At 40.0% G+C, this 27811-nt stretch overlaps 4 protein-coding genes across 6 annotated transcripts; 1 reads left to right on the top strand and 3 right to left on the bottom strand.

The window, feature by feature from the left end:
* Positions 1 to 261: 261 nt before the first annotated feature.
* tulp3 (TUB like protein 3) lies at positions 262 to 8766 on the bottom strand. Of its 3 annotated transcripts, none has more exons than XM_079552320.1 (11): positions 8702 to 8766; positions 4414 to 4465; positions 3033 to 3195; positions 2499 to 2705; positions 2259 to 2392; positions 1994 to 2185; positions 1443 to 1555; positions 1225 to 1342; positions 1038 to 1136; positions 775 to 946; positions 262 to 698 (listed from the first exon to the last, which is right to left on the bottom strand). In XM_079552320.1, the coding sequence occupies exons 1-11, from the start codon at positions 8719 to 8721 to the stop codon at positions 565 to 567; spliced, it is 1404 nt and encodes a 467-aa protein (XP_079408446.1). In that variant the 5' UTR covers positions 8722 to 8766; the 3' UTR covers positions 262 to 564. The 3 variants fall into 3 exon arrangements, with proteins under 3 accessions (XP_079408446.1, XP_079408445.1, XP_079408444.1); XM_079552319.1 differs by lacking the exon at positions 8702 to 8766 and adding an exon at positions 6513 to 6878 and having other exon boundaries at positions 1994 to 2182; XM_079552318.1 differs by lacking the exon at positions 8702 to 8766 and adding an exon at positions 6513 to 6876.
* Positions 8767 to 9247: 481 nt separating this feature from the next.
* On the bottom strand, positions 9248 to 10730 carry rhno1 (RAD9-HUS1-RAD1 interacting nuclear orphan 1). Its single transcript, XM_079582418.1, has 3 exons — positions 10591 to 10730; positions 10286 to 10477; positions 9248 to 10203 (listed from the first exon to the last, which is right to left on the bottom strand). The coding sequence occupies exons 1-3, from the start codon at positions 10639 to 10641 to the stop codon at positions 9544 to 9546; spliced, it is 903 nt and encodes a 300-aa protein (XP_079438544.1). The 5' UTR covers positions 10642 to 10730; the 3' UTR covers positions 9248 to 9543.
* Positions 10731 to 10890: 160 nt separating this feature from the next.
* On the top strand, positions 10891 to 14545 carry foxm1 (forkhead box M1). Its single transcript, XM_079582486.1, has 9 exons — positions 10891 to 11024; positions 11707 to 12143; positions 12232 to 12377; positions 12450 to 12632; positions 12710 to 12838; positions 12944 to 13003; positions 13254 to 13299; positions 13379 to 13536; positions 13643 to 14545. The coding sequence occupies exons 2-9, from the start codon at positions 11744 to 11746 to the stop codon at positions 14411 to 14413; spliced, it is 1893 nt and encodes a 630-aa protein (XP_079438612.1). The 5' UTR covers positions 10891 to 11024; positions 11707 to 11743; the 3' UTR covers positions 14414 to 14545.
* Positions 14546 to 15697: 1152 nt separating this feature from the next.
* LOC306959712 (cystine/glutamate transporter) lies at positions 15698 to 18863 on the bottom strand. The gene is made up of 13 exons (XM_079551893.1): positions 18686 to 18863; positions 18352 to 18596; positions 18109 to 18235; positions 17778 to 17893; positions 17571 to 17696; positions 17290 to 17389; positions 17155 to 17199; positions 16962 to 17085; positions 16784 to 16887; positions 16508 to 16604; positions 16284 to 16433; positions 16039 to 16216; positions 15698 to 15905 (listed from the first exon to the last, which is right to left on the bottom strand). The coding sequence occupies exons 2-13, from the start codon at positions 18572 to 18574 to the stop codon at positions 15841 to 15843; spliced, it is 1455 nt and encodes a 484-aa protein (XP_079408019.1). The 5' UTR covers positions 18575 to 18596; positions 18686 to 18863; the 3' UTR covers positions 15698 to 15840.
* Between the last annotated feature and the right edge of the window lie 8948 nt (positions 18864 to 27811).

The following is a 27811-nucleotide window of genomic DNA, read 5'->3' as shown; positions in this document are numbered from 1 at the left end:
CTGAAGCGAATATATCTTCTAATCCAACATGGATTCCCTCTCGACCTCCTGTTACTAATGTAAAGAGTGAGAGGAGTGAGCGGTCTAACTCATGTCTACGCTCCCTGAAATGATCTCTCCATCTTGAGAACCGCTGATGCAGAAACTACAGAGAGCTGATACTTGTGTAGAATGAACTTCGTTACATCAGATTTTAAGGCGACAGAAGCATCATGTACTACTAGACCACAGTTAGACAATGAAAGTGATTTGTGTATTACATGTTTTACAAGAGCTCTTATCTCCACACGAATGGTAGAATGCTCAGTTTTTTCCCTTATCTTCAAAGTCTACACTGTAGGCCTATATGCCCTGAATACTCGACACAGAACTCAGATCATTCCCTTTAAAATGGGTGGAGAAAAAAAATAGACTATAGAGGTTTGTCAAAGTGTCTGGATGCATTACAGGATCAGGAATTAAATAATTTCTTTGACAGTCTCTTTCTTCGACATTATGAAAGTTCTACTGTCCAACTTGTTAAAAGTGGAAAGTGATGTGAAAAGTTGTGTAAGCAAGGCGCATTCATTCGCATGCTAACTTGCTGTCAAAGCTGGATAGGCCAATGGCAAAGGCTTGAAGAGCACACATTGGGTAATTATAGTCCAGGGTGAAAATGTCTTCAGCTACTCTGCCAAACTGCATGACGATGTAGTCCGCTACAGGGAGACAACAAGCATGGGGTTATTATATAAACTATAAACCGTATAAACTGTAAGAAATTGAGATACTTACGATCGTTGTCATGAACAATTTGGAAGTTCTTGACTGAAGCTTGAGTGACGCGACCATGGAAATTCAGCACATACGACTGAGTGTCGTCATTCCACACTGGGGCCTTATTGTGCAGCTCTATGAGATTTTCTATTGAGTGGTTTTGCCATCGACTCAGGAGACTCTCCTGCTCCTGTCATGTTGACATATTTTATTGTTTGATTACGTGAGTCACATATTCTATATGATATAAATGTTGCTTAAATTCAGGAGTTTATACTTACACTTTGGGGCCTCACTGGCATTCTTTCAAAGCTCATACTCATGCCTGGGATCACAACGGTCATCTTGCGTGGACCTTTGAATCCCAGTACATTGGTTTCCTGTCAAACGATAGACATTATGTAGCTCCCAGATTGATGGACACAGTAAATACAGCAGAGTGTTCTGCTGTCTGAACTTTTCACTCACATAACATATAGCAGCCAGTTCTTGACGTTTGTTGCTCTCTTCCAGCAGTGTTCCAGGTGTTTTGCATGGATTTGTCCCATTATCATACACTGTAAATTTGGTGCCCATGAGGTTTGACCTGATACAAAGTCATTGTCAATATTTTAATGTCCAACTCTTATGCACCAACAACACTGTGTTTAGCAACTTACAGTAAATGTAAAATTAGCTAGACGTACCTCAGTTTACCAATAAAGCTCTCGCCCTCACGAGACAAATCAGTGGCATCTACAGATATAAGGTAGTTGGAGGTCTTACTCTTCTTCCTCTTCCGTCCTGCTAGAAGAAAAATCTAAAAAGCCAATACATGGATGAGTTATTTGTCATCAGATTTTAATTTGTACATGTCTGTGAAATATGCAGTAAATATTTTTTGAAGCTGCATTTATTTTGTCCCTGAAAGGATTTTCAATTTAAATATTTACATCATTAGCATATTTTCATGCCCTCAAATTTAACAAGGCCTTGTATCCAAGATCTTTGGTATAATTTTTTTTGGCAAACTTTCTATTTTGAATTTTGAATTTCACACACTTGAATAGTGTCAAAATTGCAAGATTTAAAACCAAATTACGAGATTATTTTTGTATGTACTTTGGAATAAAACACAAAAAATAGTAAAGTACAGTATAAAACGCACAAATCATAATCAGATGACACAAAAATATCTTGCATACTGATTAAGATGGAAGAATAGGATGTCCCATTAATGTCATAAGAGCCTAATCACCTTTTTACCGTCCTCCCTCTCCATGTGCATGAAGTAAGTGGGGTAGAGTCCTCGGTCCATGCCTTTTTTGTCCCGTGAGATTCGACATTTAACAGTGGTGCCACGTGGTGCCGGTTGCAACACAAACTCCTCCAGATTGGCCACTTCAATAACAGAGCTCTCTGATAAGGGTGACCCTGGGCTTCCAGCCTCCTGGGCAGGATAAATGTTTCATGATATTATTCACACAACTGTTTTGAAGATTACAATGAAATAAAAGCCTCACCGGGATGTCCTTGCCGCTAGCAGCAGATGCAGGCCTGTTGGTGTCTGTGTGAGGCGTCACAGAGCGTGTTTGACCATCTTCTGAATCGTCCTCATGCTCACTGGTTTCATCAAAGTTCATAGTGTCCGACAACCCTGGTAAAGATGAAACAGCCTCACATTTGTAACATATTGCAATGGGGCCATACGATGGGTTAGTGCAGGGTGTATTTCCTTTCAGCAACATATCTTTTTAAGAGACCTTGTTTCTGCAGTAGTTCTTGGATGTTGGTCTTGGGCTCGAGCAGCGTCTCTGTGTCGCCCTCGCTGTCTGGCCCGTTTGCAGAGGGCGACTGGGGCTGACGCTGCACCTCAGGTTTGTGGTGAGACTGGCCGACTGACATAATTTGGATCTTTCTTCCAAATTCGGCTGTTTCTGAACCCAAAATGGCTGCAGGTCCATCTATACCTACAACACCATAAACAGTAACATGCCAGTGCAGTTAATCAAATTTAATACACAATGGTCAGCTGGTTTGGGTTAGGGCTTTGGAGATATAAAATGAGAGCAAATTATCTCTTTTATTTGCATAAGCTGGAATCTATGTTTGCATACTTGTATAGTTTATAAATATACTGTAGTGTTTACAATAAATTGATATGTTAGTTGATTAATTTGTAAAAGCTATATCTTTTAAACATGAATACAATGTGTGTAGATGTCATTGTTATTGTTCTTCCTGTCATGTCAAACCCCATGATAAAGCAAACAATCTAGTATAACATTTTCCCTTACCTTCCATGATGGCATCACTGGTTATACTCTGGCGGAAATCTACTAAAGGAGCCTGTTCCTCCCCACGACGTGTCCTGGTTCGCCGAGGTTTGGCTTCTGTATTGGGCTGAACCATGAGCGGTTCTTGTCGCTTTCGTCGCTGCTTTTGTTCCAATAAAGCCCTCTGTGACCAGAACACACATTAGAGGACGGTCAGCAACCTTGTTTATCGTTGGGCTACTTTTACATTACAAAAATGTCACAGAACTACTTATGTTTAGGTAGTTAAGGTAGCAATGGAGAGTTCACCATGGAGAGACAGTGGCCAACATGATATTTCACTTTATTTACCAAAATGTCTGCAGATTGTTTTCAATATGTTTAGAACAAATGTAACTCAACAAGCGTATTGTGCTGTGTAGATTAGAAAACCTTTGGGGAGCTACTTGGAAAGAGCTGGAGAGCCACTGGTTACTCCTGCCTGAGATCCCGAAGATAGTAGTATTGAAGTTTCAAGACAAATACTAAAACTATACAGACTACACGTTTTGCTAATAGTTATGTATTTCCTTTTCAGTGCGTCAGTCTGAACATCCACTTCCTTTAAAGTTATTTTAGGAGAGCCTATTGTATTGTTTTTATTTGAAAAGACACATCAGCTTGGTATTTCAAGGCCAGTACAGGATATGACTTTGTTCCGGACATTCTGCCCCAGCAAGAACATAATTGGGTATTGAAAAAAACATTAAGGCATTACAGAAAATTGTAACCAAGTCGTTTAAGAAACAACCAGAAATCCACTGTGAGCTGTGCAAGCGTTCTACAGTTATTCCTCACGGCTCAATTGTTGGCACAACTCAAGCTGGACATCAAATTGTCTACTTTTAGACAACTTTTGACATAATATAATAGCATCATTGGTAGCATCAACTGGTGTTTTTAAGTTTTCAAACAAACTTGTATCTGCATAAAAGGCATAAACTGGGTGTACGGTTGACCTTCTTGGACCTGATTGATCAGATGTCTAGAATTCCCATATAAACCCAGATTCTCAGATGGGACAAGGCCTCGTGGAAGACCCAGGACACGCTGGTGGGACTATGTCTCCGAGCTGGCCTGGTGTCGCTTCGGGGTCCCCCCAGAACAGCTGGAGGAGGTGTGTGTGGATCGGGAAGTTTGGGCATCTCTGCTGAGACTGCTGCCCCCGCGACCCGGCCCCAGATAAAGCGGAAGAAAATGGATGGGTGGATGGATGGAACCCAGATTCTCAGAGTCAAAAAGTATGAGTTTGTTGTATAACCTCATAATCTGAACACAGAGCAGGATATTGCTACCAAAATATAAAGAATTTATAATGGGCCAGGGTACTGTGTAAAAATGACAGAAATACAATGAAACCTACCTGTTTTTCCAGTTTTTGTTGCATTAGACTGGCACTGTCATCTTCAGCTCCACTGTAGAGAGAACATAGGAGAAACAAACGCATCATGTTACATTATCCTACCACTAGATGGCAACAATTTACATAGTTCCATGGATTACAATGTGGCACTTTATATAAAACGCAGCACATCTCAAACTATACAATAAATTGCTTTCCAGGCAGGTGTACATTTTAAATGACTGCATTGACCACTAGCCAACCGCATTAATTTCTGTATGGTAGCTCTTTTAATATCCCAGATTATGAATCCTAAAGATTAAAAGGACTTCATATTACAGCCAATCTCTCAAAGGCTAACCATATCAGATGAATGATTGATCCTTGGTTTAAGCCCTGCAGGTAATTTGGGACATACACTTCTACGGAGCAACAATCTTCTGTTATGGAACATTTGAGAACAGCTGGGGACTGCCTCATCTTACAGATTGAACTGCAGGCATATTTTATGTTATTGTACACAAATGCTGCAACAACTCAATGAAATTATAATGAGGCTATAATGTAAGCAAACATATGTCTTTGGAGCAATCCCAGGGAGAATGTGCAGCAAAAAGGCCAACAGTATTGTAAAGTTTCCTGCTATTGTCATTATACATAAATTATTGTCTGTTGTTAACTATATTATTATGGGTTTAGGCTTCTTTTATTTGTTTGTAAATGTTTGGTAACTTGTTTGTAACACACTACATAACCTAAACGTATCCTAAACATCCTTCTCATTCAAAGGCATCAAAGAATAGACCAGAAAAACCTCTCTTGCTGTGTACGAAAAGTGTCAGCACTGATATCATCTGTAATTGTAGTCATTTTACATTATTCCTTGGAGTGATATGTTGTAACAGGTGAATGGTAGATATAATACAGTTTGTATTGTATCTCACTTGCTCAGGGACGGAAGTTGAAACACAACACAAATCTTTTAGAAATTCTCATACCACACCACAAACGAATGATTTGCTGTGAATTCAGTGATCAGAGAGCTTTTTGTGATTTGTTGATAGTAGCAGTAATGGGTCTACCTTGCCATCGAGAAGCTGGCCGAGCTAGAGGGTCTTTGGGGAATATGCCAATTTGGCACCATTGCGACCGGGAAAACAGCACATGTAAAACACAAAGCAATATTAGCTCCAACACAAACAGAATCTGCACATACCAGTTAAAAAAAAGGAAAAAAAAGAAGTCACAACTGTAACTTGTTGTAAATAAAAAAGAAAAGTCTGCTCGGAAAACTGATACACACACACATGTACGTCTTTGTCATCACAGCTGTCAGTGATCAATGTTTCATTACAGCTTGGGTGACAAGAGGAGGACATTGCTGCTGTTGTTGTCTCTTCACTGTTTGTCAGACAGAGTCACCATGGAAACTTCAACAGCTCACCTCCAGCAGCATTGATTAAACCTTTAGCTAAGTCTTAAGCCTCAATGTAATTGGACACCCAGCGCAGTGATGTAAGATTTACACATTTCTTTCACAGGGACGTCTTATGTGGCTCTCAGTAAAATGCATACGAGAATCAATCATGACAGAATCTAGATAAAGCGTGATAGAGGGCACACCGCCGAGCATGTAGAGCAGGTTCAATTATTTAAGAAAGTAATGTGAGGTATTTCCCTTTTTATCTTTTGCCAACAACAATGCTTTTACAATTACCACTGTTCATTTAAGGCCTGATAAAACACATACATTGAATAAACACAAAGCAATGCACACTAATGCAACTCTGCCCACATACTTTTGAGCAAGAACGTTTTTTTCTAGTACCATACAGAGAGTCAATAAATCACTTATACAAAGCAAAACAGTGAGCAAAATTAAACCGCATGGACAACTCTGGTTACAGCTCAGTCTGATGCTCTGAATAAGTAACAACAGGTAGCAGAAACCTGAGGAAGAGGCATACGTTTGACTATAGCAGTTCAGTGCAAGACCTAAAACTCTAGCCTCACTAGCAGAAGATTACTTTATGAATCTTTATGTGGCATTCAGGAATTGACTAAAGCAAGATACGAGTTTTGAAAAAGGCAAAGATGAATTAGCCCCACTGCGTCTCTACCTGTATGACCAACGACTGAAGACAGGCTGGCATCCTCCATTCTTTACAGTATCCATGGTGGCTGATCCAGAATGCTGCTGTCCACAGTCAGTCTCAATAGTGATACAACAAAACGTGACTCTCGCTCCCTGACTTACAGCTAAGCCCAACCTGACAAAGACCCTGCTGCTTCAAAGAGATCCGCTATTAAGTGACTGAGAAAGAGTAGCTTTGTCAGACCCAGGGGAGTGACAAGCCACTAAGGAAGTGTGAGGTCTTGGAACGGTTACCATGTGTGACCACATAGGAGTTCAGCCAGAATATTACAAATGAATGATTACACGTTTACCTTGCATACATGGTGGGAGAGAAGAATATCGAGAAAACATGGGGCTAGCATAAGTAAAGTTTACAATTCTATCAACATAAAATGATTCATTCTGACTTGCAACATACAGGAAAATGACAACATGTAAGAATGGCAATTTATAGACATTAGAAAAAGAACATTTTGTAAATTAGTCATCTTTGTCAGTTGCATATGAATCACATGTTTCACTTTGTCATCATTACATTCAAGAAAAAATAATTTGATTGTTTATTTCTCCAAAAATTAGATGTCTTGCATGGACCGTACTCTTGTTGCTAAGAGACCTTAGCATTATGCTCATCTTTTTTTTTCTCTCAGGGAGGGAAAGAAATCAAGGCTAAAGAAAGGGAGCAGAGCTTTCGTTTGTCTTGACGCCGAGCAACAGATTTAAAATATGTCAACTGCCTGATAAGCAAGGGAATTATTCACCAGTGGGAGTAATTATTGCGCTGAAAACAAAACATGGAAATCGGCTACAAGAGCTTATAATAACACATTCCCCTGTGATCGCGGATATGTTATGGCTCCGATAGTGTCAGGGAGTGGGCAGGCTTAAAAACATGCAGTGGCATGACTCACAGATCACAAACAACAATGTACGGATGACAAAAACGTATTCTATCTCATATTGTAGGGATCAATAACTGGCTCAGGAAGATTAAAGCAGAATAAAGAAAACAACTACATTAAATGGTTCAAAATGCTGATCTTATTTGTCCTTTTACAAAGTAGATCATTCTAAAAGCGTCAAATAGTGCAATGAATCCCAGAGTCACTGCAGGAGCCCCCAAAGCTTGCCCTCAAAAGTACACATAACAAAGGAGTTAAAAAGGAAACTTATCTTTATTCAATTTTATTAAACAGTATATAGCGCACAGTAATTGCTATCTGTTCTTTAATATGTAATGTTAGGCTGTAAGTCAAGTGTTTGTTTGCCCCAACTAGTAAATCCTCACCTCATCTTTCCGTGTTATAATTTGAGATACTGTGAAGAAGCAAAAACAAAGCACTTTTCCCCTGAAATGAAGCTGTTCGTTTGTGGGCACATCTGTAATCTCAAAACCAAAATATTATTCATATGCTTAATGTATTTTTTTCACCCAAACAATGTGTTACATTTTGATGCAGCCCCAGAGTATCAGACAAAAAACAATCTGAAAGTAAACAGAAAAGGGTGGGCAGTGGGCACCCTCTGATCATTTCTGACTCCAAAGTAAAAGGGGACCTTTGCACCGAGCTCTGGGCCATCAAACTGGAGCATCACACACCCACTGTATTCAAAGCACCTTTTTTGATGATCAAATGAGTGAAGATCACAAGGAAATGGATACAGACACTGCCCCTGGAGTTCACAGTAGCTATCTTTGTCAGGATTATTCTGTCCGCCCACTACAATGATGCAGGCATTTAGTCGATCTTCATTTATTTATGTGCGTAGTTGTAACTGGTATCATCTGCCTTAATACTTTGCATGAATGGCATTACCGACTGCTTTGATACAACTGACGTTAATGTAGTGGTAAAGGCTATTCTGATTTTTTTTCCACAACGTTGGTCACATTGTCTTGCATAAACGCACTGCTCTTCTACACACGAAGCAACGATGTAAGACAGAAAGAATAACATGCACATCTGCACACATCGCAGCTGTTATAGCCGGTGTATTAACGTTACCACCAAAGCTAACATTAGCTTATTTGGTCACGTTTTCTATGTTCAGTAACCCCCCTAAAAGTTATGGGCGTCCCCCAAGTTATTTAGACGAAAAAACTCAACCCTTTTGTCAATTACTTTCCATCGAAATGTACAGCAATAACAGGCGGAAATGCTTTTCTCTTACCTTACACTGTAGTAACTCATATTTACACAGGGTTACCAAGGACGATTCTTCTGCAGATGATGATGGTTGAGAAAGAACTCGATGTTTTCTCCTTAGTTACCAGACGCTTCAATGACGGAACATCTCATTGGTCCGCTATTCACCAAGCTCTACGGTGATTGGCTGAGGTTTGGTAGCGCGTGAGCAAAGTAGTTTGGGGAAGTTGGAGCTGGAGATCATAATAGAATACAAATATATATAATATCACAAATGCATAGGCTATTGTATGATGATGCTATAATATTATGTATGTTTTACATTTAATTAGTCTTTTGTTTCCCTTGTAAGTTTGTTTCAATTTTAGACACATAAAGCCTATTGCAGGCTGTTGCGATAGATGTAGGCTAGGCTTAAATGTATTTATATGGATTACCAAAGCCATTAAATATAGAAATGAAAACAGTGTCATTATTGGAGGAGTCTGTCTATAACGTAAGAATTCATCTTTTAATTTCACTGTGACATGCAGACTAATATTTTATTATCATCCCAAAATACACTCACACAACACAAGTCTATTCCTCAGCATCATTCATTGAATTCATTAAATTCATCAAGTTCTCCAATTGCCCAACATGGCAACATGTGGCTTAGTGGTCAGTGGTCTTGTCTGACAGCAACAAAGTCCCATGTTCGATTTCCAGGTTGGGAGGGGCCTATCTGTGCAGAGTTTCGTGTTACTCCTGTGTCTGCTTCTCCTGACAGGTTGCCCACAGGTTGAAGGATGGGTCCAATTCAGAGGAAACATTTCCCTCCAGGGACAAGACAATCATTTCTACAAATGCTTTACTCGAATACTCAAATCAGACATTAGTTACTTCCAGAGGGTCTGATAAATGGCCTTTCTCTTTCAACAACAGCATTAATTTTCTCCTATGTCGCCATGTCACCTTGACCCCATAATCTCTTTCCGGTGTGTCAGGAACTAAAATATCTACAACGCTAGATGGAGTACATGGTGGAGACCAAAGTAAATGTAGAGGTTGTGAGCAGGTAGAAGAATGTTCCTCTGATATTTGTGCCATGAGTAAATGAGGTGGCGGTGAAGCAACATCAACAGGAGCACAGTCATTGGAGGCATGTGATGAAGGAGCTTCTGTTGGAATATAAGATTTTCCTCCAGTTTTACACAGACTTGTAGCCTTCTTTGAATCTTCATAATGTGATCTGACGTCATCATTTTGGAGCAAACCTTTTTCAGTGGTTCCTATTTTTTGCACATGGCCTAATAATGTACTTGCTTTTTGGCTGTATCCTTGAGCATTTGAGGCAGAAGAACTCCTGTTATTCCTTTGCTTTTGATGATGGTCTTTCTTTGTTTGAAATGATAATGTAGGAAATCTGCTGCTGCACAAACTGCTTTTTCTGGAAAGCTGGGAGAAGTTACTCTGGACGCTTGCGGACAGCTTTCCCCTTTTCCGTTTTACTGGTGCAGCAGCAGAAGTATCAAACTGGGGGCTTACCTGTCAGGTAAAAATATATATATATATATATGCAACACCACACAATTCACAAGAATTAATTTAGAGAAAGCATGACACTTACCCACGAATTTAGAGCTGATCCATTATGCCCGGGTGCCTCTGTGAAAAAGTCTTTTGGATTGAGAGCGGCCCTCACTTCAGGCACGTTGTGATGGACTCTGGCGTCCCCTGCAGGTCGCTCAAGGAACCGCAAGGGTTGCTTCTCAATCTGGATTTTCTTTCGGGGCATCAACTCAAAGCATACCCGAAGAGTCTGAGGGGGAAAAAATGTATATTTACTTTTCAGATTTTCGCTTTTTCGTGGTGTTTTTTTGTTTTGTTTTTTTCATTTGAAAGTCGCAAGCCATCACCATCCCAAACACTCACCAAAGTGCACCTATCACCGAAGTGAACGCCTCGTCGCTGGACACTAAACATACAGTATGTAATGCAGGCCAGGCGCGTGGGATTCGTAAACAAAACTGCACGTATATTGCACTATTTACCCTGCTATGAGTGTTTTCGTCATATCTTTCGTGTTGCTGATTTCCCGGTCTGCAGTGTTGTCAGATCTTATAGGTTGAGGAGTTGCGCTGACGGCAGACACGCGTTTCCATTGGCGCATCTATGTCACGTGAACGAAAGGGGAAAAGCTACACCCACAGCGCCAAAATTCAAAAAACACAAGATGGCTAGATCGGCATGTAAATAATCATAATGGTGTATCTTTTAGGCTATATCAACTATTGCACCTTATGTGAATCCAGTGACCGCAGACGCCAGACCAAGACGACGGACAGATAGAACTCGATAATATGAAGGTTTGGACTAAACACTGTTTATCATGAATGTAGGAAGGACTAGCTCACTAGCTAACGTTTACAAAGCTGTAGCTGCCTACATTGGTCCCTAAAGCAGGCATATACGGGCGTTATTGTTACTTAATGCAAAACGTAGCTATCCTATGATTTAGGCTGTATCCCAATTCGATTGTGAAAACAAGTAGACGCCGCTACACTCAAAGGTAACAATGTAGCATCTCACGTCAAGCATGTTATTGAAGTGGAGCTACTAGCTATCTATGTATAAACCTGTGCATCTGTGAACTGTGGATCAGCACATGGCTGCTGGTGTTTCAACGTTTTAGAACACGAAACCAGTAACCACCATGGCAACGACCATCTGCAAACATCTGTCGTCAGGAAACCGAAGCTTTTTAGATGGTAAAATATGAGCTGTTCAGGACAATGTTAACTAAGAATACGTTTATCCTGCCGGGATATAGAGCTAAACTTCATTAAGCCAACGTTTGAGACCTCCGATCCGTCAGGTAAACTCATATTAAACTAAAGCCTTTGTGACATTTAGAACAACGGCCTCAGCGAGGCTTCGTCTAGTTTGGCAGCGCATTAGCCACAGTAGGCTACTGTCTGTAGGCTACATGTAGCCACTTCTGCATTTGCTAACTAAAATATGATGGCTTCCTTTGTCATTGTTGCACAGGATTATTTTGAAAACCGAGGAGAATTTCAGTGAACTGATGACAATGAGACGGAGCCCAAGGAGACCCTTGATTCTCAAAAGGCGAAAGCTACCTTTCCAGCAAAAGGAAGCAAGCCCAAAATTGCATGATGACAAAGTGGCGACTCAAGATGCCCCACAGGCAACATCCAGTCTCTGTATCCCTGATGGTGTCTGCATCATGGACCACCCCTCCATGTCTTCTACGCAGGTGGTTGTTGTCCCAAAGACTGCCGATCTTCAGACTGTAATTGGAGCTCTTACTGCCAAAGGCAAAGAGTGTGGTGCACAAGGACCAAATAAGTTTATTCTTTTGAGTGGAAATAACCCTTCTCCAGATGAAAAAAATATATCTTCTAAGACTACAAATGAACAGATCGATATTCAGGATGTTAAACATCTGACTGCCCTTAAGCCATGTAAGAGCAACTTTTTTTTACTTAAATAGTTAATTTTTCAAGCTTTATCACAATTATTTACATGTACTATTTGTTCATGATGTAATAGTGGGCAAAGATTTGGAGTGTGGCCCTCTTGATGACAGTCTTACAAATATTCAGTGGTTGGGCCGGATGAGCACAAGTTCCTTAGAAACCCGTCCAGCCAAACCTATTGCTGACAAGGAAAACTTGAATGCCTCACATATGTCACAGGTTAGTTTATCTTTTTTTACACAAACACTTAGTGTGACTGTGTAATTTAATTGTATTTTGTATGCTTTCTAGAGTTGTAATGCAGAAGCCTCTCCTAAGCAGCCATTGTCTGAGAGACCACCATACTCCTACATGGCCATGATACAGTTTGCAATCAACAGCAAACAGACGAGGAAGATGACTCTTAAAGAAATTTATATGTGGATTGAGGACCATTTTCCGTACTTCAGACAGGTGGCCAAACCTGGGTGGAAGGTATGTAATTGGAGTACAAAGCTAACTGTATGTAAAACCACTTTGAGCTTTAACCTAACTTATTTTGGACGTCACAGAACTCTATTCGGCACAACCTTTCATTACATGACATGTTTATACGTGAAACATCTGCCGATGGCAAAGTTTCTTTCTGGACGATCCGGCCTGAGGCTAATCGATGTCTTACTCTTGATCAAGTATATAAGGTAAGCACGGCAGCCATTTGTAACACAGTGCATCCTAAAACACTCTTTTACAATGTTGTCTGCTTTTGTTGGACCTTTTTGTGCTAATTGTATCTTTCTCCACAGCCTGAGTTTGATCCAATGACAGTTCCTGGTCCTTCACCAATGCTTTCCTTTCCTAATCAAGTAAGATTCATAAAACATTGTTTTAATTTGTCTTTTTTTTCCCACCCAGGGACAGTTATAAGATTTTTCTTCTATATTAATACGTACATATGTATATTTTTTTAGTTTTGTTGCAGGTAAAGTTATTGCAAAGAAAGCGTATATTCTTCGTCTTTACGCAAACTCCAAATGGATATAATACCAAAACCGTATTTCCTGTTTCAGTTAGCCTCTTTAACAATGTTATTCATGCTGTTTTATCTTTTATTAGCAGCAGAAAAGAATACTACCAGATGCCAACAAAACATTTGGCAATGGTGAGTTTGACTTGGCGTACCCTGTAGTATTATTATTATTTTTAGTACAATTTTTAACAAAAAAAAATGTCTGTTTTAGAGAGGAAAATGAAGCCTCTTCTCCCCAGAACAGATTCCTACTTGGTGCCTATCCAGCTTCCTGTTTCCTCAACGGTGTACATGCCACCTTCATCATCTGCTCCTCAACATAAACGTAGCATTTCTTGTGGGGCCAAAAAAGTTCGGATAGCTCCAAAGGTTAGTGATCGCTCAATCAAGTTGATCATGTAACAGCAATTCACTGATGCAGTTTTATGCATTATTTGCACTAGTATTCATTTGTGTTTGTGTGTTCCTATGAAAGGTATCAATGAATGATGTACCTGGAGTAGACATGAAGGAAGAAGCCGTTGACGTGTTGATAAAAAGTCCTGCTCCTGAAGCGGTTCCAAAGCGGCCTACCCGTAGCTCTCGCCGTAAGCAGTGTCTGGTGCACTCTCTACATGAAGAGCCTGTCCTGCTGTGCCACAATAACACTTTCTTTGATTCTGGGGTAGTCTCAGACATTTCTACTTTCCATGACTTGGCAGATATGGAGTCAAATAGCCTGGAGAAGCTAAGCCCTAACCGGGAGATGTCATTTAAAACACCAATCAAAAGTAGCAATCACCTGACGTCCTCGACACCAAGCAAAGCGCCTTCTAATGTATTACCCGAGCAATGGAAAGTGACCCCTGTGAGCAAACGGCGCCAAACTGTACTGGACTTCAGTCCTATCCGAACACCAGGAGGTCCTGCAGTCACCCCACGGCATGATTACACCACATACAGCTTCAGCAGCACCCCGTTTAAAGACCTGCCCCTGTTCAGCTCCCCCAGACAGCTGCTGTCTGCACATGTGTCCAAGCTGCCAGACTCCCCAGGTGACTGCCCTCGCAATGGCTGCTCCAGAGAACTCCTGCAGGCTGGAAACGCCACACCCAATAACCGCTCAGTCACAGAGGGATTGGTTCTAGACACCATGAATGACAGCCTCAGCAAGATTCTGGTGGACATTAGCTTCTCAGGTTTAGATGATGAAGATCTGGGAATGGCCAACATCAGCTGGTCAGAATTCATTCCACAATTAAAATAGAAAAATGGTTCTTTAATAACATGGCAGTATATTGTATATTCAATGACACTATAGGTGGGACCTGTGGAAACAGGCCACACATGATGCAAAACTGATTTTATGTGATAAGTAGTAGCAGACTGAGCTGCAGATATATTTGTGGTCTAAATTTTACATGATATCTCTGCATGTTTGAGTAAAAAACTTGACAGACTGTCATGTTTTACATTTTACCAGTTTTCTACATTTTGGGTTTTAATTTTTTTCTCTTGCACTTCCAACTTAAGCTTTCATTTTGTTGTGTTATGTCACCTTAATTTGTCTACATTGTCTGTAGCTGTATATTTTGCCACGTCCTGTATTTTTGACCTTCCTGTTAAAGGAAATGCTAGCTATAAATGCATACTTGTATGTCATTTGATTTGCACATTACATCTTAACTTTATTTTAATCATTTATGTAAATGTAAGAAAAAAAGAAGTCTAGACTAATATAGTGTTCTGCCGCCTTCTTAGTACAATTGTTAAAATCATTACAAAGGCAACATGCAACAAAAAGCACTAGCAGCAATAGAATGTAGATGTTTACAATATCTTCAGCCCAGTCAAAGTACTAGTAGTTTTTGTACAATAAAATAACTTTTTGAAGGCCAGTGACTTTAGGGCTTAAAATTACGCATGCAGTAACATGTGACAGCAATATACTATGTTTTGTATGTTAAAGCATATACTTAAAGTATGCCTAATTGTCTCTGTACCACATTTTATTGTACTTACTTTCAATAATATAAAGACTTATTGATGTGTGTTGTATCAAATCCAGATGCCTTTTTCCATGTGTTTCTGCTTGTAATAAATCTTTTGGTGTTGGTGCCTCAAAATACTCCTAATTTGATTTAATCTTGTTTCCTGTAGGTCATTGTCTCTCCCTTAGTCTTAAAAAAGTCTTAAAATTAAACAAATTTTAATGCTATCCCATAGCATGCCTTTGAGTTTGCGGTATGTACCTGTGCTATATATATATATATATACATATATATATATATATATATATATATATATATATACACCGCGGAGGGTGAGGAAGAGTTTTTTTTAATTATATATATATATATATATATATATATAGTGTGTGTGCATCTCTCGCTGTACTTTATACATGCTGAATATGATATGTGGATTCTCACCCCTATATTTTAAATAGAAAATCAATAAGAAATTGATCACAAAAAAAGTCTTAGAAAAAGTGTTTTTTTAATATACAATTTCTTCTCAGCCAATAGACTCAGTGGAAAATGCTGCTTTGATTCTGCTTCCCACCTGACTCAACATTATTCAGTGTCATAATTGTAAGAGTATATACAGTATATATATATGCAATATAATATACCTATTATAAACCAATCAGGCATTTACATAAAATGAAGCAGCTCCACATGTCTGGGACCTTCAGTAGGTCTGGACTTCCTGTTGAGCAACTTCAAGGAGGATTTGCAGCTGCTTACTGCAGAGATCTAGGGTGGAAAAAAAAACTGAAACAGTGGCTTTCTTGAAGCTCTGTATTTACTGTGCATCATTTAGATACTTGAAATAAGCATTATTAACAAAGAGCCTACTTAAATGGCATTGCTAGTTTCCATTACTTACTGAAGATGCGCATTAGTTTTGGAGGCACTCTTGAGCGGTACACAGTAACATAGTAGACTGGCACACCGCTCAGTGTGAGAGCGCAGCTGCAGCCAGTGTTCCAGGGGTCCGAATACAGAGAGAAACCAACAATGAAGAAGGACACTACCGTGAAAATGACCACAATGACCACCGGCACCTAAAGAGCCAAAGAATAAGTCACTCCATTCAGTTCCCACATTAGTCTGAACTCATCACACTCTCACCTTGAATGGCCTTGGTTTCAGGGGGAAGCGGTAGCGGTGTATGAGCATCCCCAGTGTTGCAGAGGCAAGGAAGAACCAGCGGGGAAAGGAGGCGAAGTTGATGAGCTTGTAGATCTCTCCATTCATTATCATCACCACAACTAAGGGGTACTGGTGGTACAAGCGGCACTGTTTAAGTCTATGATCACAAGTACTCTGTAGTGTTGCTCTATAGTTTGCATTACCAGAAACAATACAGCAGGTAACGGTGTATGTCTGTGGATATGAATCATAGAAAATATTGGAGGCCAGTTGCCATCTCTTGCTCCCACGAAAAGCATTCTGCAACACAAATAATTGATTAAATGTAACTTTGATTTTTTTTTTTTCTCCATCTATAAATATAGCCTGTCATCTTTTAAAGCATCCCATAAATCAGTTGGATGGACTTTAACAGATCATTCTTGTCATTGTTTATCATTACTACCTTAAATTTTACAGTTTACACACTTAAGTCTTACCTTGGTACTCCAAAGAAGCCTCCGTTAAGTGCCCCAAGGCATGACACTGACACAAGAATGGGCATGACAGAGGACAGACCCTGAAGAGCTCGATTAGCGAACGTCTGAGAAACCACAGAGAGGTGGATTGAGTTCGGAGCTGATAATCATTGATGATGAGAAAGAGGGAATCACTGACCACGGCCACTGCCTCAGACTGGAGCAGCTCTGTCGGACTCATCATGGTGTAGTATGCTACATTCACCAGCACATAGAAGACTGTCACTGTCACCATAGAACAGGTGAGGGCCAATGGGATGTTTCTGACAGAACACAGAGGTTGAGAATTTGTCTGTTAACTCTAGTGCGCAAGAGCACAAAGGTACTAATACCTATTTGGATTGATAACCTCTTCTGTAATATAGTTCAAATAAAACCTAAAAGGCAAACATATAGCAATGGTCAAATATTTGTATAAATGTGTGATAATAATGCAATTACTATTAAAAAAACATCAAACATAATACCATCCTCCATAAGCATATAAACCATTATAAAAAGCCAGTGGCAGTGTGTCCAGTGTTATAGATTCAGATTCAAAGGCATTTTGAAAATTCTCAGTCTTTCCTTTAAAGAGAAAAATAGCATGCACAGAAGAGGTTAGAACACAGACCATTTTGACAAGAGTGTTTTCATTGAATTAGTATGAGATCATCTAACTCTAGTAGTTAAGTTATTAGTTCATTAGTGTTTATATTATTAGTTAATCAGTACTTTTATTAATTATAATGTCAATTACAATCCATACCTTTTCCCAGTGCAATGACACCAGGGACGATGATCAGGACAAGGGCAAACATCTTAATGAAAGTTAATGTCACTTGTGTGCGAGAAGCCAGAGACACACTCCAGCAGTTTACTGCCACAACAAACGCTGCAAAAAGAAGATTTGGAATAAATCTTGAACGTAAAGGTTTGCATGTGCCATAAACACTATTTGAATAAAAGCACGTACTGACTCCCAAGATGCCAACCACTCTGATCAACGCAGTGGGAGCCGGACATGGAGTAAAGAAAGGATCAACCACATAGCGCCCAAATGCCAGTGCCACGTAGGAAGCAACGGCTGGCCTGAAATTCATACATTCGTAATTCATTGTACATGCTTAAAATGTCTATTCGTTCCTCCAGTGGCAATTGTTGCTCTGGACAATAAAATATTTCAGCCTATTGCTTTAAAAAAAAACATATGGATCACGTCAATGTGACACTGACAGTCCATTATGTTACTACTGCCACTGGGCAGAATGGATATTAAGTAGTGTAGAAAATGTCCATTTGCCCACCTGATGAATATAAACTCACACCAGAGTCTTAAAAAAGCAGGCAGTGGCCCTAGCGTCTCCAGTAAATAAGTGTAATGACCTCCTGACTTTTTGAAAGTGGTACCCAACTCAGCATAGCATAGTGCCCCTAGGAAACAAATAAGAATCAAGCTTTACAATACTTTGTCCACACTTTTATGCAGTTGCTGAGTTTTCTGAAAACGTAAATGCATAATGGAACATTGTAATATACACGTGTCTTACCAAACAAGGAGAGTACTCCAGAGAGAGCCCATACAAGCAGAGACATCCCAACAGTGCCACTGTTCATTAGGACGCCCTTGGGTGCAATGAAGATCCCACTGCCCACTACTGTCCCGACAATGAAGCACACAGCAGGCAGCAGGCCGATCTGTCGGTGAAGCTGCACTGCATCTTTGTTTTCTTTCGCTTCACCATTTTGTTTCTTGGTTTGATCAAAGCCCATTTTGGTCTGTTTTTAGAATACTCTAGAATTTGTACAAAAAATAGTAATTATGATTGCAACAAGGTTAATCATAAATGCATTTGTATTTACATCTATATCATCACAGCTTACCTCTCACTGGTGACTCTGAAGATCCTGTGTAGCTTGATTCCTTATTAGCAGAAAGATGTCCTTATGATTCTTTGCATGCTTCCTGGTAAACACATATTTGCCCTGGTCTTAGGGACTATGAAGCAAGTGCCGCTCTTCCCAACACATTCTTTGTGTACTCTCTCCTCATTGGCTCCAGCAAGACCCGCCTTCCTGCTTTTCAGATTTTCACACACAAAAAAATCCCACTTTTTCTCAGTGTGCATCCTGTCAAGTATCTATTCATGTGAGTACAGCTTGAAACTTTGAGGCTTAAAGGTCAGAGAGCGCAGAGTTTTGTGGAAGCAGCTGCAGAGACTGTAGGGGGTCTTCCCTAACTTGATGAGAAATGTCCCATGTTGTTGTTGAGCTATGTAAATTTGACTCAAGGTTGTTCTGTAACTTTATTCTATGAGATATATGTCTAAAAAAAAAAAAACAACTAAGAGAGAGAGAAAGAAAGAAATCAGTTAATGTTATACAACTCCAGACAAGGCAAGGAGTAAAGTAATGAGCTTGTTTTCATTCACACTTGACTGCACACTGTATTGATGTCGCTTTCATTCAGTCAATGACAATGCAGCTTGTTAAAATTCCTCCTCAGACTGTACAGTGCACTGAGTTTCTTTTGTCTAAATTGAAAACCCTCAGAGAAACATTTTAAATGAAAATTTAAAGGCACATCGAGTTACCTTGTGTATGAAATGCACGGTATAAATTATGTGGTGGGTGAGAGACAAGAGAGAATGAGAGTTAGTATTGTACGTGTGTGTGTGTACAAGTACAGGTCAGTGGCATTTGTACTTCTTCCAAACATGTATTCAACACATTATTTTTGCAACACTGCATGGCGCCAACAGAGGGCGCTTGAGTCACTCGCATCTGGCCTGGAATGGAGTTCGTTACAGCTACGGTCACTTTTTGGCTAGCTAAACCACTAAGAGCAGATCGTGCACTTCTGATATAAATCACTCTGAAACTTACGGCTTCTTCATTCTTGTGACCTGTGCCCCACACCCAAGGCCAGTCTGGGGTAGGCTAAGTTGCAGAATTAATGTTGCTTCGAAGTTCCAAAGCGCATGCGTTTCAAAACACTCCGAAACACGATTATAAACACGCATGGCACGTGACTCAGGCTGAAGTGTTTCATGAAACGCGACTGTTTCAAAACCATAGATTCAAAACACTTAAAGCCTATTATGTAAAACATATTTTCTTAAGCTTTATATCATGCTAGTGTGTCATTCCCTCCTGTAATAACATGCCTCCAGTGATGCTCAGATTGATTCATGTATTTTTGAGTAATCTTTGAATCTCCTGCCAGCAGCTTTTTTCCTGCTGTTCTGCTGGAGGGGGCGAGGCTCCGCCCGGGGACGAGGCCCCTCCCATGTTCTCTTCCTCAGTTCAGCCAACAGCACCCGCCCCTTGGACTTAGCTTTTAATTAATCTATTTATTTTATTTTTTATTATGTTGTCTGTACTCATTTACGCTTAAAAGAGAAGAAATTTAAAAAAACAACAACAACAACAACGTACTGGAGGGGGAGTGCTCATGGGCTGCCAGACAGGCGCAGCATCAGGAACAGTGTTGATATGAGGGAAAATAATTTTAAGTTGTTTTTTATATTTGCTGCATTTTCCAAACAATTTTGGGCATAGTTATTTGAGTATGCAATAGAATGTGCCTGAAAAAACCTAATACCCCACCTAACTGTGACGTCTGTGTCGAACCACAGGGCTTTGCATGGCTTCCTCCATGTTTTTGTAGTGTTTAAGTGCCATGCGTGAGTTCGCTCAGTCAGATGGTGTAGTTGGTAAAGTTGCTGCGCTTGTGCTTATGAGTCCCAGCTCTGACAGATCACTAAATGTCCATCTCAGTCACTCTGACTTACAGGCCTCTAAACTTTATGTTTAAATAACTGGTAATGCTAACATGTGTTTTATCAAAATAGATGATCAAAAAGAAGCATTGAGGTCGAGGAAAACTGTAGAACATTTATGACAGTTCCACATTTCAATTAGCCTGGCTAACACCAGACTAAAATCACAAGTGATATCTAGTCTGGGGACCACCAATTCATTTTCTCGTAGGAGAGGTGTGGTTTACGTTCGTCCATACTCGTTTATTGGGTGATACGAAAAAAAAAAAAAAGTCTATCATGCGTCTGCACGTAGCCATGGCCAATCGTATCATCGTATGAGATAACGCATGACTTACCCGCTGTAAACTTTTGAGCTAAATTATTTAGAACAAGGTCTAAAGCTTGATCGAAAAATACCATCGCGTCTGCTGTCGTCATGTTGGATCCGTAAATAAACTTTTTTTTTTTTATCCGTAAATAAACTACAAGCTTCCGTATGTCGAATAGCGCGTCATCGTCTTGCTGTCCCTCCTCGCTCTGTGATTGGTTCCCAAATCCACCGGAAAATTTGGGCCATGGTCCCCAGGCTGTTGTGCAGTTCGAAATAATTCGAGCGCACACAGCAGCCTGGCGTTAGCCAGGTTACATTTCAATGGCAAATAAAATCAAACAGAATGTGGTTTTATTTCAGTCACAGACATAGGCCTATCAATGGACTATATGCACGCTTCACTTCATATGCATATAGCCATAACATGGTTGAATCCTGAAACACTGTAAATGCGGTTATAGTGAGACTTTGCCACTAGATGTCACTGTGGAGTGATTGTTTCGAACTGTGATTTGAGGCTCTGGCACAATCGCTTCAACTGCATGGAGTTTCATGAAGCTTCACTTTGCCCATCCCTTGTCCAACCTTGGCTCAGAGGTGAGCAGGGGCTGTTCTATTGCTAAAAATGTGAGAGACAGGCCCTGCACCATTAGTTTATGTTTTTGGCCCCTACAGTTTCTTCTTCTTTTTCTTTCAGCTTAATGGCGAACTGCTAGCCAACCCAAGGCAAACCTATACCTGTATCGAGTGTTGCTTTATGCCTTTGAGAATGTTAACAATCTTTATCCTGGATATCAATCCAGATCCACATGACAAAGACAGTTTTTTGACACTACAGTTTCTATGGGAGGATATCCAGATAAGGCCGAGTAGCAACAGTTGCTATGAAGTATCATTGGACAATGACTTGTCCAAATTTCTTTTTTTTTATTTTATTACATTCATTCAGTCTTCTTGAGTAACATATTTTAGTTTTTTGGTTTCTTTTTGAAAGACACTAGGTAAAAACAACACCTACACCTAAATAAGTGAAAAGAAACCAAAAAACTAAAATTTGTTGCATTTAATGTATTTATCTTCCGCCTTGTAGAAAAAACTGCTACTAAAATTCCTTATCCTCCTGTATCTAAGGAACAGGTATTGAGTCCCTGTTGTGGTTTGTATTCTCTGTGGCAAACACATGGGCTAGACATCCAGACACCTACACATAAATAAGTGAATCAGGAAACAGCATATGTGTCATGAACAAATTACACAATGAATGTAGCAGAGTGCTAAAAGGTGGGTAGATTTGTTATTGACACAACAATAAAAAATCAAATGTTTGGACACAGTGCACCAAAAACTTGTAATCAATACTATTCTGAAAAACAAACTTCAATAATCAGCAGTGCCTTTCTGGCCAACACAGTTGGCTCACGCACTATACTAATAATGAATGGAATGGTAATGGTAATACTTACTGTATTTGTATTGAGCGTTTCACATTATTTATTGTAAATAAAAGATACCTTAGGGCTGTTAGAAGTCTAAGGTACATACACTGTGAAACGGTTGCAATCAATCGCTCGCATTCACTTCAGGAGGAGTCACTAGTGCTGCGCAATTTCGAAAACATAAAAACTCGCTGTTTGAAGATCTAAAGTTGTGAATAATAATTGTTTATTGATTCTTTGCTTTTGCTTTGGTGACAGTGGAATGGTTTTACTATACCTTTCTCTGACACTTGACACTTAACGCAAATCTCGCCACTTTAGTTTCTCTGGCCTCTCCCGGACATTATTTCAATATGTGTGGTTTGAGTGTGCATTACCTGTCTGTCCAGCGATCATGTCATGATAAAATCCCCTTTAAATCATGTTCGTAATCCAGTGCGTTCTTTACTGCGTCCATGTTTTCATAAGTTTAATGAAGCGTGTAATTCCTCTGATCCGAATGCCTGGGCGCATTGTCATAAAGCTTTTCCTCCTCTTTTCAGGCGGTGTTTCCGTTTCCGTTTGTGCCTTCATGATGTAGTAGAGGTGAGGTTACGTTCTCCAAATTCAGACTGATAATCTCATAATCTGTGTCTTTTCTCTCCGACTGTTGGACTCTTGGACTCCACTTCCTCCTAAAGCCGCGTTCACCCGCTGTAAGCTGATGCTCTGTCCACATCGCCCCGCCACCACATGCATTCATCACCCGTCACACCTTTCACATTGACAATACACAGTACAGTCACCCGCACCTGCCACGGCTTCTTTAGGTGTGTATGCAGCTTAAAACACCTTGATGTTAATGGAGATAAGTATTTATCTGAAGTTCGGGAGCAGGACCACACCTCACGTCAGCCCTTTCCTGTCTCCATCCTATACAATAACTCCCGGTCCCTCTCTTCGGTCTCTCCTCGGTCCCGTTTACATGTCCCTCCCTCCCACCTTTATTTCACTACTTCTTTCCTTCTATCTTTTAGGTCAGTGGGGATGAAAGCCCGAGAGCTTGTCGTTGTCTCCTACAAAGCCCCCAAACGACACCATAGCATTATTCGCCTCTGTCATCTTACTTGTTCAATAAAGTTCTTTCACTTGATTTGAGGCTGTGGTCCTTGTGAGTGAACACGCATATAGCCGCAGTTTCCCCTGGGGTAGACTGACAGAAGCACAGCTGCGCACATCTGCGTCAACAGAAGCTCGGACCACCACCATTCTCTCACTCACTCACTGTCATCATCCGAATGTGAAACCTACGCAGACACAGGGAGAACAGGAAAACTCCACACAGAAGGGTTGCAGTTGAATGTCATTTCTCTTTCTGTTAAGTGGAATTTTATGTAGCCTATTGACAAAGTGGTTCTCAATTTTTTTGCCTTTTTTTCAGTTTGAAAGATACTTTATGTACAAAACTGTCATATACTACCACAGATTTCAGTTACATCCGTGTTGCTGCTGTGTCTGTCTTTATCTTCTATATTATAATTACATTCACATGGATAACTACACTATGGATATACGTAATTGATGCACGCGCCATTCAGCCCTGCTGAGACTGGATATGTGGCCTGCATGATGGGGCAGTGATTAACTTGATCTTATTTTAAGGGGTGTGTCCAGCTGATCTGAGGAGGATCATTCACTGTTAATCTGTCCAGGGTGAAAATATCTCCCTCATAACAAGTATTTCGCTTCACTGGGTTGAGTTGATTTTATGGGGCTCAATTTTCAATTATTGCAAAGTAAAGGTGCTTATCATTCAGGACACTCATGACTGAGTAATACCAATGAAGATCGGGTTGTTTATGTTGGTTATGGACTATATGCACAGAAGCAACACACTTCAGATTGGCCTTTCAAACAAAGGTGAAAAGATGTGGCCTGCATGCTTATAACTTCCTGCAGTGCATCAGAATTCCACAAATGGGTCATTACTGTGGAAGAACTAGGTCCAGTTCAAATGCATCAACAATATCTGGCAAGTTGTATTGTTATAAATTTGACAAAGGAATAAATAAACATTATGGTGGAATAATTTCATTTTTCATTTATTTCATTCATTTATTTATTTATTTAATATGGACATAGCAATTACATTGGACGAACCAGATGCATTGTTTAAAGTGTTATAGCACATGTGCTAATTTTCAACACCTGTCCATAGGGGGCTTTTGGGTTTCAAAGATAAAACACATTATTAAACACAGTTACAATAAAACAGATTATTAAACTAAATATGGCACATTTTACACATGTGAACACCTTTGGGCCGATCTGAGCCACTGTTTAAGCTCTCTGGTGAAGATGGTAACGTTCGTCTGCAGTTTCAGAGCCGTAGGGAGAGAGTTCCACAGTGTAGCCCCTCTGAAGGAGAAGCACGACTGTCCAAAAGATTTTCTAAATTTTGGGAGCACACAATCCCCATTAACTGAGGCTCTGGTGGAAGGTCTGAGAGAGCCCTGACACCTCACCATGAGGCCAGAGAACAGAGGTGACACACAATTGTTCAGACATTTAAAAGTCAATTTCAGTATACTAAAATTTACAAAGTTTTCAAAAGTAAAAAGCTTGTGCTTTTGTATGATATCACAATGATGCCATCTCAAAGGTTTCTTGTCAAATATCTTGATTGCCTGTTTATACAGAGAAGTGACTGGTTTCAGAGTGGACGCTGATGTTTGTGACCATGCTGTAATGCAGTATGACAAATGTGAAAAAACCATTGCATGCATATACAATAGAGCCGCGTGGTGTGATAATTCTCTTCTTATAAAACGAAAACAGTTTAGATTAGATTTCACTTTCCTGCAGACATTAGTGACTTGACTTTGGAACTTTAGGTGTTTATCTAAGATTATGCCCAAGTATTTTGTTTCATGAACCTCCTGAATGGGTTCATGTTCTAGCTGAACCTCAAAGGTGCTCTCAGGGGACCTCCGACTGATGGAGAAACATATTGAGAAAGTTTTCTTAACATTTAAAGTTAAATGGGACAGCTGAAGCCATCTTGAGATGTTAAGTAACGCCTGTGTTAACTGCTGCCCAGCCAGTGCAGATGTTTTTGCTGACACATGAATAACTGTGTCATCAGCATAAAGCTGGCAGTTTACACCCTGACAGCAATCAGGGAGATCATTTATGTACATTGAAAACAGTAACGGTCCTAGGACTGACCCTTGAGGCACTCAAGGGTCCCTCTAGGTACGACTTAAACCATGACAGAGCTGCAGCTGAAAATTGAAATTGCTGTAATTTCTGCAATAAGATACAATGGTCCACTGTGTCGAAGGCCTTTTTTAGGTCTAAAAACACAGCGCCTACAACATTCCCTTTATCCAGTGAACCTTTGATCTGTTCCAACAAGAAGCAGTTGGCTGTTTCTGTGCTGTATTTTTGCCTGAACCCAAACTGTTGGGGATGCAACAGTTGGTTATTTTCAAGATGTTCTATTAATTGCCCAGCCACAATTTTTTCCAGCACTTTGGAGACTACAGGGAGGATGGAAATAGGCCTGTAGTTGCAGGCTTGGTCTTTGTCGCCTGACTTATGAATTGGAGTGATTACAGCAATCTTCCAGCTCTGTGGGAAAGTGTTTGTTTGTATTGACAGGTTTACAAGGTAAGTTATAGGATCAAGTAAACTGTTTAGATGCTTTTTAATTAGAGCTACATTAATATTATGTATGTCTCTCGATGTAGAATTCTTCATATTTACGATGATTTTCCTTACTTCATCGTGAAGAACTTCCCTGATTTTAAAATGATCTGTACTGCTACGCTGAACTTTGTTCTCAGAAGGCAATTTGCCCTTGAAAGGTTTGGCTAGATCGTGGACTGATTCAACAAAGAATTTGTTGAACTCATTAGCAATAGACTCATTGTCATTAACATAATTATCATTAATTTTGAGGCAATCTGTCATTTGATGGTTTATCCGATTAGAATTTGTCAGTTTGTTTATATGTTGCCATAGTTTGGAGCTGCTTCCATTTGCTTCTTCTATCATTTTTATAAAATATTTAGTTTTAGCTTTGCGCAGCTCACTTGTGACTTTATTCCTGAGACCAGTGAAAATGAGATGGTCGGTATTATTCCTAGATTTTAAGAACTTTTTGAGTGCAATAATGAAATGAAATCTTCAGAAAGCGTAAAACGCCACACCAAGGATTATAACTGATCATTTCCATCACCTTTTTGATGCAAATTCTTTAAAGGCACACTGCGTCTCGGCAAAGAAAATGCTATTTCTGCAGTGGGTAATCAAAGAATCGATTTGGATGGGGACCTGTTTAAATCTCAAATTCTGCTGACTTTAGTCGACATCTCCATGGAAACGAGCTGGAGACGCACCCACTCCTGGTAAAGCTACAGTCATGTCTTAGGAAAGCTGAGCCGCTCACAGCAATGTTTGTACATTTATGAGGTATTTTTCAGTTCTGACGATATCTGTCATAAAATAAAAACTTTTATTTTTTTATTTTTTGGGAGGGTAAAATTCTACGTAGTGTGGCTTTAAAGGGACTATACGGAGTTTAAAAATGTTAAAATTATGTATTTTTGGATTGGCTTCCGGTGACACGCAGCGATTGGACGCATAAAAACTGAGCTCCAGTGCTAGCCTCCTTCTTCCCCTAGACTCGAGATCTAAATCTGGGTAAAACCTCAATATTCTGTGGTAGTTATGAGTGGGGACAAATCCAAGAAAGGTGGATACGGGCTACGAAACAATTCTGACCAGGAAATGGCAAAAGAAGCATCGGCTAATGAAGCGGACCAAGCATCGCAACAACATGGCGACCGCATGGTTAGCCTGGGCCTGATCCGAGAGGCCGTGAGCGAGGTTATGACAGTTGGAATTGCTACCCTTCGAACGGAGCTAAAAACAGATCTACAAGATTTTCGCTCAGTGGTTCGTGAGGACATGAAGGAGCAAATGGACGAGCACACAGTGGAAGTACATAAATGCACAAGCTTAATAAAGAATGTGCAGTACATGTATGACCCGAGGTGGCAGTAGTGAGTATAAAATTGCCATCTAGCCCCTTTAAGTACACATAATAGACAATCGACACTATAGCCTATTGTAAATAATCCAAGCAAATGACATGACATATTTTTAGACATGATTTCATTCTTTGCTTCTTTGACTATTCTACAATAACAGACAACAACAACAACAGTATTTCTTGCATGGTAGATTTAGTTACTCCTATACTATGCTTGAATCCTTGACTTCAGCGCTCAGCTCTTCGACCTGTAGGATGCTGCCTTGACCAACGCTTTAACACAGAGGCAGTTGCTAGGAGACACCGTCTCCCTGCCCAAAGGACGTACGTGCTCAACTCACACTGCAAATTCTCTCTGACGTCAGGAAAAACAGCCTTGAATGAAGATACACGCATTCTGACTATATTATTGTATTGTATCACATGTCATCTGTAAAATTC

Source organism: Gobius niger (genome assembly GCF_951799975.1).
Source record: "Gobius niger genome assembly, chromosome: 2".
NCBI lineage: Eukaryota > Metazoa > Chordata > Actinopteri > Gobiiformes > Gobiidae > Gobius > Gobius niger.
This window is presented reverse-complemented; position numbering and strand designations above follow the sequence as displayed.